The sequence below is a fragment of the Eptatretus burgeri genome, chromosome 3 (assembly GCF_056783735.1).
Source record: "Eptatretus burgeri isolate ZD-2024b chromosome 3, Ebu_testis_v1, whole genome shotgun sequence".
Classification (NCBI taxonomy): domain Eukaryota; kingdom Metazoa; phylum Chordata; class Myxini; order Myxiniformes; family Myxinidae; genus Eptatretus; species Eptatretus burgeri.
The window spans coordinates 52,951,560-52,966,003 of NC_140963.1; the positions used below are offsets into that span (position 1 = coordinate 52,951,560).

At 41.6% G+C, this 14,444-nt stretch overlaps 1 protein-coding gene across 2 annotated transcripts in view; it reads left to right on the forward strand.

Annotated features, from left to right (window-relative positions):
* The window catches only part of CAPS2 (calcyphosine 2), an 86,276-nt gene that overhangs the window by 35,042 nt on the left and 36,790 nt on the right, over positions 1-14,444 (forward strand). The window contains exons 6-9 of one of the 2 annotated variants that reach the window (XM_085873363.1): positions 2,979-3,092; positions 6,420-6,487; positions 8,311-8,397; positions 11,314-11,388. In XM_085873363.1, coding sequence (XP_085729489.1) covers positions 2,979-3,092; positions 6,420-6,487; positions 8,311-8,397; positions 11,314-11,388 — 344 coding nt within the window. The remainder of the gene's footprint in view (positions 1-2,978; positions 3,093-6,419; positions 6,488-8,310; positions 8,398-11,313; positions 11,389-14,444) is intronic. The other variant, XM_085873364.1, reaches the window with a different exon arrangement.

A 14,444-nucleotide genomic window follows, 5' to 3' on the forward strand; every position in this document is an offset into this window, starting at 1 on the left:
ATGGCTAACTGGAGGATCGCAGCCCGAATGGATCACATAAATTCCCTCTATACAACGGGTTTGGGCAAACTACACCTGTACCTCTGAAGATATCTCACCTGAGGGCCCTTTATGGTGTAATGCGAATTTCCACAGCCGTACCAATATATATATATATATATATATATATATATATATATATATATATATATATATATATATATATACATATATATATATATATATATGTAAGCCTGGTGTGTTGGCGCAGTGGTTAGGGCAGCGGCTTGGGATCCAAAAGGTCCTGAGTTCAAGCCCCGTTGGGCCACTGAATTAATACACCAGGGGGTTGACTCAGCCTGTCATCCTTCCGAGGTCGGCGAAATGAGTACCAGTGTACTGGGCCTGAGTATACCCTGGTTAAAATAGGTGTACCATATCCCTGTGTCGTAAGAGGTGACCAGGGTTGTGTCAGGAAGGGCATCCTGTGTAAAACGTGCCAAATCACGATGCGGATCATACGGATGATCTGCTCTGGCGACCCCTAATGGGAGCAGCCGAAAGAAGAAGATATATATATATATATATATATATATATATATATATATATATATATATATATATATATATATATATATATATATATATGCCTGGTGTTGGCTTAATTGTTAGGGTGGTGGGCTTGGGATCCTGGTCTCCTGAGTTCAAATCCCCCTCTGCTGTTGAATTAATACCAGGTGGGGTTGACTCTGCCTGTCATCCTTCCGAGGTCGGCAAAATGAGTGCCAGCTTGCTGGTATCCTGTGTCGTCGTGGCGACCCGTCCAGGATTGTGTCCAATAGCCAAGGAGACTGCTTAAGCAGCATCAACGCTCTGCACAGAGTATGGTCCCATCGATGAATGTATGTATATACATATATATATATATATGTATGTATGTATGTTCCCGAAATACAGCCAAAACAGGACACGATAGCGCAAAAATTTTCAGCCCACTTTACTCACCATTTGCCTGTGGTATGCAGTATGGAGTTTCGTTCAAATCGGACAACGAAAAAAAATTATTAAAAAATCAATTCCCACTTCAGTCAAGTTTTGGTATAACGATCCATAAAGCACAAGGACAAGTCATGGAGAATGTGTTGATATACCTCAAGAAACTGGTTGGCCGAATGATGACTCCTGAGGTAAATGCTCAAATTTTCTTCAAGTTAAAGTTTGACCACGAAATAATATTAAAATTTTGTCTTTTTGTTTTTTTTCATCATCCGCTGTCACAAGGGGAACCCAATGGGTTCACGGGTCGTCTAGTATATATATATATATATATATATATATATATATATATATATATATATATATATATATATATATATATATATATATATATATATATATATATATATATATATATATATATATATATTTTTTTTTTTTTTTTAAAGATGCGCTGGTGTTTCGGAGTTCCGATGACCATTACAACATATATTTATTGTAAAATCTAGATTGACTCCACTAATTTGAGCAGAAAAGCAAGAGCAGACCCGACCTCAGATAACGTTTCACCAGCTTCATTGCTGGCTTCCTCAGGCACAATAGACCCAACAACAATAGTCTGTGAAAAAACATTAATTGGGATCATGCTGATCCTTTGTAGCAAGTCTGGATGTAATTGGGTCAGAACTGTAGGAGTAGCATGACAAACAAACAAACAAACAAACAAACAAACGTACACACAAACAAACAAACGTACACACAAACACCGGTCCATGAATTATAGTGAGGATATACTTTCCCAACTTTGCTGTATCTTCCCTTTTCTCTGATATAAATTCTTCCTTTCCTTCCTTCACCTTCTCTCCTGTTATAAATAGCAATTTTATCACTTTTCCATTCCCCCTGAGCATACGTGGACATGGTGCTTTATACAGTTATACTGTTATACATGAGGTGAGACGTCATCAAGAAGGAGTTTTATGTATCAGGAGCCACAGGTAGGGATAATTGTGAATCATGGAAGAAGGTTTGGGAATTGCCAGGTCCTCCAAGAAAATTTTGGTGTTGATAACAGGTTTACACCTGAACCTGAAAGATAACTTGTCTATTGCATCAACAAGGGAATATGTACACTGGAGTTATATACAATTACTTGTATGTTGCTGCTATAATCACAAGGTGTGTAAACCTGGTTGGCAATCCCATTGGGCTTGTTTCGAGTTTAAAAGGCGTCGTTGTTTGTACAGTTTATTGTTTTTCCAACACAGATCTTCATTTTCCCTGCTGAAAGGTGAGAAAACCTTTCATATTCAGCAATGACAGTTGATTGCATGTGATCTTCCTGTATTGAAGGTTAGCCATTTCCAAATCTTATTATAAGCCATGACCCATTGTTTATTATATCCACTGGCCAGAGGAAATGATATTGGGCGAGACCTTTTCTTATGTTATTAGTCTTGTTGGCAAAGGTATTTTTTCAAACTATAGGTATTTATTTACTTATCAATGTACTTTTTGAGGTTTTTTTTTTTTTGACCGTTTTAATTAAATAAAAATCTGTATATGTGCAGTATATGCAAGCCATGTCAGTGTATGTAGCAGCTGTCTCACCATGGATTCACACCCATTTTTCATTTTCTGCTTTTTTTTTTTGCTCAAGCTGTATTTAAGACAATCAAACTTAATTCGAGTTAAAATAGAGCCACGTGTACACTTCACTGTATTTTATTCCAAAATCTTAAGTACATGCACCAATTTGAAGATGAAGATTCGAGACGAATAAACATGACTATCCAGTACTATTTCAAAAACAGTAATTCTACATATCCACAAGCACAAACAGCTGCTGGTATTCAGTTACAGTTACCATTCTCCAGATACCATTCACCACCAAAGGGTATACAATGATGGTATGCAATGCATAAAAGCAATGCAGAGGTTGTGAATTAAATTAATGATTCAAAACAAACGATGGCTGTGGCTATGTGCAATGTTTCCCACAGTTCTCTACTACTGATCCTGAGCATCTGGGACTCCTGCAGAAGCAGCTGCAGTTACTCTTCACATATGCAACAATTTCACCTCTCACACCACTCAGCCAGCGCAAAGCAGAAGCAGTAAGATATTAATGGAGTTGTTTTTTGGTTTGTTTGTTTTACCTGACATTTACCTGAACAAGCTCAAATGAGCTCAGATCCTCGTCCTCTTAATGATGACGTCATAAAAACGAATATGACGTCATTGTGATGTATCAGGTTTGCGATAAATTATCTGTGCTAATGCCCGGCTTTATTCCCGCAAACAAAATTCAAACAGCTTGCCTAGTTTCAGAGATAATGGTGTCGGCGATTTCCATTAGCGGCGATATTATGACGTCAACTTTTTTCTTGGAAGAATTTCCAAAATCGGAGATGGTTACTGTCTGCGCGTGGGCTTTCTGCATATACATGGCAAGTTTCACGAAGATCCGATGAAAACTCTAGGTTGTGAAACAAAAAATGTCAAAAAATAGGAATGACGTCATAGAAATTGATATGATGTCATAGTGATGTATCAAATGTGCGGTAATTCATCTCTGCTAATGCCCTGTTCAATCCCTGCAAACAGAATTCAAAAAGCTTGCCTAGTTTCGGTTTGTTTTTTTTTTCGGTGATTTCCATTAGCGGAGATATTTTGACGTCATAACTTTTTTTCTAGGAGGAATTTCCAAAATCAGAGATGGTTACTGTCTGCGCAGGGTATTTTTTACATATATATGCCAAGTTTCAGGAAGTTTCGATGAAAACTGTAGGCTGTGAAACAAAAAAGTCCACAAGAAGAAGATGAAGAACAACAACGTGAGTAAGACTTAGAGATCCTCCACGAGGACCTAAAAAAATAACAACTATAATCCTGGGTTAAATGGTTTGCAAAATTCTCATATTTGCTTTAGTTGTCAACAAATCTTCCTGTCGAGCCAAAGTACCCACGAGCCTATGTATGATTATCGTAAGAGTTCATGAATATCATTTGATGATTAGTACAAGAGATTATTAACAAACATTGAGGGGATATCAGGTCAATACAATATGTCGCAGTGATGACTTGGACAGAACAGCAAGGCAGGGTTGGAGTGAGAGATTGCGTTCTATGACTAGTATAATGATTGATCGGAAGTCAAAGCTCATGATGTCTGGATCTTGGTGGAATGAGAGAGATGAATGAGTGTAGAGATGGGCACACGGTTGAGACTTGGTATAATGAGCATGTCCAAACGTACTCTGGTTTTGGAGATGCACTCAAATGAAGACAAGGATGGCATCCTGTGTTTGTACCAAAAAGGTGAAAGATGATCGATAGACAAGCCGTCATGGACAACGAGGTGCATTGAGCTGCAAGGAGGAAGTCAGCCAGCCATGAGTGAAGGATGTCATTGATGCCACTTTGCAAAAAGCTGATAAAAAGGGTCTGTGGACCAAAAATATAATCTTAACAAATTTAATGGAGTTCTATGAGGCAGTTTCTGATTGGGTGTATGAGGGAAGTGCAGTGAACATAGTATACCTAGATTTTCAAAAAGCATTTAATGAGGTGCCACATAGGAGCTTGTTGGTTTCAGGAGAGGGCTTGCAGAGTGTCTGGTAGAATAGCAAACTCGATTGGAAACTGGCTTTGTGATGACTGATAGGAAGCATCAAAGAGTGGCTGTGAATGGTGACATCTTCTTACCAATATGAATATATCATTAAATTAGTGATAAAATGTAAATTTTAAAAAAATTATCTGATTATTAATTAAGCAAGTATGCTAATTTGATGCATATTTTCAAGTTTTCTTTGCATAAATTTGGTATCAAAAGATTATTATACTGGGTTGGAGTAGGCAAGCTATTGTCACCATCTTGAAACAGACTATCATTATGGTACGCAAGATTTCACAGGAAAAAGTCACAAAACAGTATTTGACTATTTGTGGGCATTACAGATAAATCGTGACATTTCTACGGGGGATGGGGGGTCATATTGACCCACATCCCAGCCTGAATAGAGTTAACATAAGGAAGCGTAATGTGCAGAGGATGGGTCAGAAGGATGAAATTAGGGATTGCATGATGCATTGGGACAAAGTTGGAGCATGGTACATAGGAGAAGGATCTGGGGGTGGTAATTTATATGGGGGGGTGGAGGGGAGGGGTGGTTAGTAGACAGGGCAGTGTCAGGCAGCTATAGGTAAAACTAACAGAGTTATTGGTTGTATTTGTAGAGAGATAAATTAGAAATCAAAGGAGGTAGTGTTAACACTGTATAGGAATTTAGGGAAACCTCATCTGGAATATTGTCTTCAGTTTTGGTCACCACATAGGAGGAATGACATAGCTGTCATAAGGCATAGAGAGGGTTCATTTTAATGAGGTTAAATCCAGGGCTACTTAGATTCAGGTCTGAGGAGCGGTTGTAGGACATGGGACTTTACACATTACAAAAGAGGTTATTACAATAGATGGGATCTGATAGATATGTTTAAGATAATGAATGGTATACACCAAATAAGTGCAGATAAGGTTTTCAATAGAATAGTCAGTGATAGGACCAGGGATCATAGATCAAAACCACCACCCATACAGCTTGTGAATGAAGAAGATGAGAGTTGTTGTGACATTAAGGTAAGGGTCTCACTCAGAGAGTAGTGAAAGCATGGAATTGTCTCCTTAGATACGTAGCGGCAACAGAAGCGGTAGATATGTTTAAACTGGAATGAGATACATACTTAGAAGTATTGTGGATAGAGGGATACATGAGTATTGGCAGAAATGCACGGGCATGATGAGTCTGATAGCCTCTTCCCAGTTCGATCTTCTTTGTATTTATTTGTACATATTAAGCAATCCATTCTCTTGAGATACAAAACACATTCATTCAGAAGGTTACAGGATGATGGAGCGGATGACTTTTCTGTTTGCTGTTATATCCTTGTTCTTCGATGAGTAAAGATGATTATCCACTCATAGAGATGCTTGGTTTTATGTATCAGATTCTGATTATATTTGGCGATAATAATTGTGACTTGGGTTGGCAGGATGGCCTGAAGGATGGCAGGATGCACTGTCTGTGTGTTTCACAGGCAGCATGATTCCTCAATGTGTTTGCCGTCCCTCAGATTGACATTAAACAGGGCGTCCCATCTGCCGGCATTAGTTGGTGGATGTTAAATATCCCACGGTGCTTTTCATGAAGAGTAGGTGAGCTAGTGCCAGCATCATGAACAAATTTCTTCTCTAACCTACATAGTCAAACATGAGGCAGGGCCAACTCGTTCATGAAAGGCTTCAGTCAAAATCATTCCCCGGCATGGCCAACCCTGTGAGGTGCGAATAATTGTGGCCATTAAAGACTCATAATCATATAATAACGACTTGATTAGGAGTAAGTTTTGATTGCAAGTGCTGCTTGGTGTGTGCTTACCAGGACAGTGCAGTTACCGAGAAGATGAAAGCTGCAGTCATGGAGCAGATAATGATGGATCAGCTGTCCAGGTGATATTTTACACCACAGTATACATATACTGCACACTCACCCTCCCTGTTTGATTTGTCCATCCCGATGGTTTTCAGACCAAAGGCAACACCATTTATCTTGTTTCTATTTTGTTTCATGCCACTATGATCTAACGTTCAATCCCTCAGATGCGGGAAACGCTTCTTGAGGTTGTGCTCGAGGCTGAGATTTGAAGTGTGACTTAAAGTCAAAATGAGATTTCTGATTAATGTTTCCTGAACTGATTTTGATGTGATGACATTATCCACATTATCACCACAAGATAGTATTGTGTGTGTTCGGATGAGACGACACAATACATGTAACCATATCGCATCATCTCTTTTGAATGATGTAAATTTGGCCAATTAGATTGTGTGCTATGTTTTGGGTTTCATCCCGACCTTTGCTCATGAGGAAAGAGTGAGTACTGTACAATTAAAGTCATTTTTGAAATTAGAAAGATTCTGACGGAGATGCGTAACATTGTGTTTGTTGAGATTCTGCACTCTCCCATCGTTAATTGCATCTGAAAACAATTTTGATGATCACCTTTTTGATGATGTTGAGCTGCCATGAGGAACACTCCAGGATTCATTAGTTGTGAACAAAGTATTCAACATTGATGTTTTTTCATTTTTACAGAATGTAGTAGAACAAGATTACTGAGGCGAATGGGCATCCACTCAATGGGCCCTGAAACATGACAAATCCCTGGCAAACACCACAATGTCTTTGCGCCAGTCTCTAACCAAGCCCCACTTCCTTTTACCACCGACCTTACTAATTTTTTTTTTTTGTTTTTTACCACCCAGCAAGTCATATCTTCCTCACTGTGACTTCTTCCTGGTCATAAAAATAAAGTTTAAGAGAAGCCCTTTATGATCTGCTAATGATTTTTTTAATTGTGCAACTGGGGGATCCTTGAGTGGTCAGGATAAAAAGGATTATGAAAGTTGCTTCCTGAAGACCCATGAATCATTAAATTAATTCACCCAGGAGAAGCGCATTGTGCTGGCTACCCTGAAGTGTTTTCACTTGATGCAAAATACGAGGTCATGTTGAAAAGTAATGCCTTTTATTATTTTTCTCCAAAACAGGTAAACATATTTGAATGAAACAAAGCACAATCCATACCTTAGTTCTTCCCATCACTGGAGTGCAAATTTTCGTGATTCTGACTTAAAATGTCTCAGTGCTACGTTAGTTCCGATGGCAGAGGGCATTGACGACGTTGCCAGTGATGTGACACATGAAGCGGATGCATTATCATGATCCTGAGAGTAAGAGCGATGGTCGATGGAGTACCACCACAAAGGATCATCAGGCCTGACTTGCCTCTGTCAGATTTTCATCACTTCCCTAAACTTAAGGAACATCTTTGTGGAGAACATTTTCCTTCCGATTTTGTCAAAACTGCTGTGAAGCGCTGGTTAAGTCAGCAGGATGTACCGTTATCTGTGTCCGAGTGGCGACCCATCCAGGATCGTGTCCAATAGTGAAGGAGACTGCTTGGGCAGCACCAACGCTCTGCACAGAGTATGGTCCCAATGGATGGATGGATAGATATACAGTTATGATATACAGTTATGATGACGGCATCACAAAACTACTTGAACGTTCGCAGAAATGTGTGCAAAGGCAGAATACAATAATATGAGACAGTTATCATTTTAATGCCTATTTTTAAGGGGATTAGGGTTGCATTTCTTTTTGGTTAATTGTCCACCCTATAAGAGAGTGTTTTCATTATTACCTGGTTCAAAAATATAATGCGGTGCACATATGTTCTCATGGTTTGACAAAACATCGACCACCACAGAGCGGTTATCAGCAACCCTGAGCAGAACAAAAAGGAGATTGGACCACATGGTCTACCAACAAGACAGAGGGTCCTTCATGACACCAGGTATGCATCAGAAAGAGTTACAAATCCACATTTTAGTTACATTTTCTTTTTATGGATTATGAAGGTAGATTAAGGATATTATTTTCCATGAATGATTTTTTTTCCTGCCTTGATAACAGCTTTGTTTTTAGAACTCTTCTCAACTTTCCATCTTCATATTTATAAGCAAGATGTTGAAGGTAAGCTGTGGTCTGGACTGACTTTAAGCTGTAGCCATCTTAAATAGCCCAGGCCATCTGTCCAGTCATCTGAAATTCCATCTTGCCACCCCCTTTCTTCCATCACGCTGAGTTATTCACAGCTGGGAAAACTGCAAAGTTCCTTGCCAGCCTCTGCATTGCCTCTGCAGCAGGACCAGGTGGCATCAGTGTCTGGATCCTCAAATACTGTTCTGCAGAACCAGCACACTTCTTAGTCTGTTCTATATTCAACAAGTTATTGGATGTGTGGGAGCATTCTCTCTGCAGGAAAAGTGCCAAACACCACCACAATCTAAAAGTGGGTGACAAAATTGATTCACTTGAAGAGGACATTGTCATTTTTTAAAATAAAAAATTGGCCATTGAAATCTACCATTTTGATGGTGACTTTCAAACCTGAATTTCTAGCTGGAATGCAGAGAATGTTTTTTTTTTTCCCCTCAATCCATCTCCCTGCACATCCCATGTATGTTTCACACGACATTTTTAGAATATTGATCTTCAATCCCCTTAGAATTATTCTGTAACCTTTATTATTTGTCTACAAAGTGTCAGTACATATTCTCATACAAGTCAACCCCAGCTGAGTCATAACAAAGACTTAAAAAAAATGGTACGTGCTGCTTCCTTGCTTGATGCTCAACATTTAAACCTGGTGTTGGCTTAGTGGTTAGGGTGGTGGCTTGGGATCCTAGGGTCCTGAGTTCAAGCCCCGTTGGCTGCTGAATTAATACCAGGGCGTTGACTCAGCCTGTCATCCTTCTGATGTCGGCGGAAGGATTACCAGTGTAGCAGCCAAAAAGGGATTGATTAAATCTGGTATTGGTGTGGCATAGGCATGATGGGCCGAATGGTCTCCTCCTGTGCCTTAATTCCTTGGAAATACTTGTAATTTAAATGGATAGAGGATAAACAATGCTAGGAAGGCAAAAAAAATAGTTTTGCACTTCAGGACTGGTCTATATCCACCTGGAAAATTGGAAATCAGCCAACACCACATATCAAAATTATCTTCACCTGTTTTGGTAAAGCCAACATGACAGCCAAAACAGATCCCCTTAATTACAGCCCGATTAGCCTACTGTACTTCCTATCATCAGCAATGTCATGGAATACATCATCACAGATGACATGACATCAATCCTTTTCTCCACCAGCCTCATCTCAGATCATAAATTCAGATTCAGACCTGGTCACTCTACCTTGGACATGCTGCTTCTACTCTCCCAACAATGGTGGAGGCCCTCAATATCAAACATGTGATCAGGGCTGTCTCTCTGGACATATCTCGAGCTTTTGGTACAGTCTGGCATCCTGCCTTGCTCTCCAAACTGCCTGCCTCTGAAATCCAAGACCAACTTCGCTCTTGGATTTCTGACTTCCTCCACTCTCGTAGCTAACATGCGGCTCTCAACAGAACCCCTTCATCTCCTCTCCTTGTCGAGGCTGGAGTACCCCAAGGCAGTATCTTTGGCCACATATTATTCCTAATCTTCATCAATGATCTCACTGACTCTGAAAAAAGCCTCTTTAACTCTTTGCTGAGGATTACAGTCCCTGCCATGACATCTCTCATCCTTCTGACAGACAGGCAGCTGCCTCTTCCCTCTTCTCAGACATTGACAAAATCACAAACTGGTGAAACACAATTTTGCTAATGCATCCATATTGTTCACCCTTTGTGATCTCCCTTACCCCTCATTGTTACCTGCATCCCTTGTTTGTTCATCTCCATCTTCTTTCTCCCTCCATCCTACTGTTGGTTTTTTACCCCTTCTCATGCTGTTCCCTTTGTTATGTTGTGTTCTGATTTGTTCTGTGTAATCACTCTTCCATGAGCACAGACCATGTAAAAAACAAACAAACAAGGTCCTGACATTCACGGACCCTGACATTCGCGATATTTTTCATGAACGTATCCCCCACGAATAGCGGGGTCCTACAGCATTGTACATTAATATAAGAAAGATTGAGCAGTTTGCTCAAAAAACTTCGCAAGTTCAACATGTGTCATCTTTAGCTTGCCTGTTCGAAGAACAGAGAGCTATAGCGATACCCTCGGCGTAAGCGTCAGCGTGAAAATGTTAAAGTTTTTGGTGCAAGTTATTTCCTTTCTAATGTTTTTATTGACCACACTTTTTTACTGATTACAATATACAAATACATATGTTGCTTTAAAATTATTTGGATCAGACTTCACTGCAATGCTTTATAAAAAATATTATTAGACTAGTCTTTTAAAAACGAAAAACGATAAATGTATAAACAGGCGAGCATTGGGTTGCTTTGACACCACTCTGGTCATATTAAAAGGCAGATAATCTGTCCTTCACTAGAATGGCAGTTCATAAACAGATAGATTGAGAATTAAATGGCGGATCAATCAACCTTATGACAAGAACACTATTTATCTACCGTGCTATCTTGCTGCTATGTGGTACATTTCACGAGTGGACGGCAGTGTACAAACTTGGAAGGATTCTTCTTTATTAGTCTTTGTTTTTTCATTCCACAAGCCCTCTTTTAACCATCCAGAGATGTGCACCAATTTGTGAATAATAAGCTGAGATAAGCTTTACTTGCATCACTATCGAAGAGTGAGCAACTGGACTTGCTTTTACAGATGCTTGACAGTGTCATTTCCATTTGCGGAGCAATTTGTTTTGATTTTTTGTAGAAGTTGTTGTTGAAACCTGTGGCTCGTGTTTTGTGGTAGAGTGAATCCAAGATCTGCACTGACGGAGAACCTGCTTCTTCACAAAATGTGCTTTGATGCACGTCTAATCACCAGGTGAAAAGATACCTATTCACCATATTGTATGATATGCCTGGCCATCAGAACATTTCACATACCAAAAGAGGGAACAGTATGAATCTGGAGATGGACACACTAGGATGGAGGAAGTGTTGATGAAGATGGTGATGAAATAGAGATTTCCATCATCTCCATCATGAAATAGAATAGAGGAGGTGATGAAATAGAGGAGATGAAATATGCCTGGTGTTGGTTACATGGTTAGGGTGGTGGGCTTGGGATCCTAAGATCCTGAGTTCAAATCCCACTCAGCTGTTGAATTAATACCAGGTGGGGTTAACTCATCCTGTTATCCTTCCGAGGTCGGCAAAATGAGTGCCAGCATGCTGGTATCCTGTGGCGGAGTGGTGACCTGTCCAGTGTCCAATAGCCAAGGAGATTGCTTAAGCAGCACCAACACTCTGCACAGAGTATGGTCCCAATCTCCTCCTCCATCATCAATAATGGAGTGATAGGCAGAGTAGATGCTGGGATGGAGAAATTGTTGATGTTGAGTTTGGACAGTTCTAAGATAGAGGAGGAGATATGCATGAAGGAGATGTCGGGATGAAAAAATGCTTATACATGTGGTTCTGAAATAAATGAAGAGGTGTGCGTAAGCTTACATAGCAAGTGACCCATATTTTGCGGGTTTGACCCGTTTTCTTCCTTTAAACCCATGGACCCATTTTAGTTTTGTTAAAACCCGTATTAGATTTGTGAAAGTATTGTTACGGCTGTGGAAATTCGCAATACACTATACGCTAAGTACGCGAAGTACAATATGCTAAGTTTATGTGCAGATAGTTCCCCACCGTTGTTTAAAGGGAATTCATGTGATTCATCGGGCTGCGACTCTTTGAGATAGCCGTTTTTCTGTTCTATCGTTATTTTGGACCATCCGAAGACTTCAAACGAAGGCCCCGTGAAAGGCCGACAACGGCGCGTGAGTTTTCCCGCCTTTTTTGCGACACCGGGGCTGACGGGAGAGGCTGCAAGAGCTCGCTGGCGATTGGTGGATACGGGGTGTGAGGCGGCCGTGAGGAGGGAACGCCCCTTTTCGAGGAGCTTCTCAAAAGGGCTAGAGGAGAGGCGGAGCCAAAAAGGTGGTGGAGCGAAGGGGCGGAGCCCCGCGCTATATAGGGCGGACCGCGCATGGGCTCGCTCTCTTGGTGGACGTCATGTTTGAGCTCTCCTCTCTCCTGCCTGGATCATCGCGTTGGATTCCTCCTCTCTCCTGCCTGGATCATCGCGTTGGATTCCTCCTCTCTCCTACCTGGATCATCGTGTTGGATTCTTCCTCTCTCTCTCTCTCTGTCGGTGTCGAGTGCTTCTCTCTCTTGGTGGATGTCGTGTTTGAGCTCTCCTCTCTCCTGCCTGGATCATCGTGTTGGATTCTTCCTCTCTCCTGCCTGGATCGTCGTGTTTGGACTCATTGGCTCTGGATCGTAGTGTTTGGACTCTTTGGGCTCTGGACGTTGTGTTTGGATTCGTCGGGCTCTGGATCGTCGTGTTTGGACTCGTCGGGCTCTGGATCGTCGTGTTTGGACTCGTCGGGCTCTGGATCGTCAAAGTGGGCTCTGGATCGTCGTGTTTGGACTCATTGGCTCTGGATCGTAGTGTTTGGACTCTTCGGGCTCTGGATCGTCGTGTTTGGATTCGTCGGGCTCTGGATCGTCGTGTTTGGACTCGTCGGGCTCTGGATCGTCAAAGTGGGCTCTGGATCGTCAAAGTGGGCTCTGGATCGTCAAAGTGGGCTCTGGATCGTCGAAGGCTCATCTCTCCCTCTGGGCGCCAAGCCGTGAGGGTTGCGAGCAGTGGTCCCGGGTTGAGGCGTGCACGAGAGGAGAGTGCCGGAGAGGGCTCGCCGACCGTCGCCCCTCGAGGGGGCAGGTAACCAGCACGGTCTTGCAGGCCTATTCGGTCACCCACGGCCCACGGCATAAAGGTTTACGAACCCCGTCTACCCCCTTGCCTATGAGGAGGGGTTTTCCTTTGTTTTTTTGTGTGCAACTGGTGGCGCCGTCTGTTAAGTAGACCTGTGTAAGTGCCTGTAAATTACTAATAATTATAGTCGGTGGTATTGCTTTCTGTTTGCTTGTCGCATGTATATTGCATGACTGTATATATGTGCTTGCTATAATAAATCTCCTTGTGTGCAACGTATTCCGTTCATCACGTCCTCCTTTCACCACATTGATAGTGCCATCTTGCATCGTGGAATGAGTAGTGGGTTTTGAACACCAGAGTAAAGAAGAATCTGAACCGTCGAGGTCGGCGATAACACCGCTCGGCGTGCACTATCCCTGTAGCACGGAACAAACCGCTTAAGCGGTTCGTGTCCGAAGCCAACCTGCAGCGTGGTGCAACCCCTCAGTATGTTACCCGCGCGGGTATTTAGGTATATCAACATTCGGCGATTCACCCTATTTCGCGCGGGTAGAATGCGGACTGGGTTGTGGTGAGGTTAAACCCCCACCCGTGACTGGCTCCTGGCGGTAGTTCCAGGAGGGTCACGACTGAATTGTCCGTCCGGTGGGCGACGCGGCCGCAATTCGAGTTATGTGGCCGATCGCACGCCGGGCGGGCCAGAATTCGTAACAGTATGAACAATTTCAAAATCGCAATGTTTAGCTTCCATTCCACTCTCATGGATTCACATACACAGTGACGGATCTGTAGCGATCTCTATCCGATATGTAAGGTACTGCCCTAGTATGACTCTATTGGCTGGGTGACATATTGAGCTTTGCTCAGCTGACCAATTCCTTAAATCCTCATCTATACGCATCACTTCCTCTCGTCTATCATCTGTCCTCACCCCGAATCGATCGGTAGGCCTATTTGCTTTCCAATTTATTTTATTTTTATATATTTTTAATGTTGACGGCTTCAGTCACGGACGAAATAGTCCTCATGGAGGCCAAGCCTTTGATAAAAGAACTGCATTGATAGAAAAGTAAGGAAAGAGAGACTAGTCTCAGAGTTTTTGAGAAAGTAAAAAAATCTGCTTTTTGAAAAGGGGAAGGTCGTAAGTGTTTGGAACTCTTTAC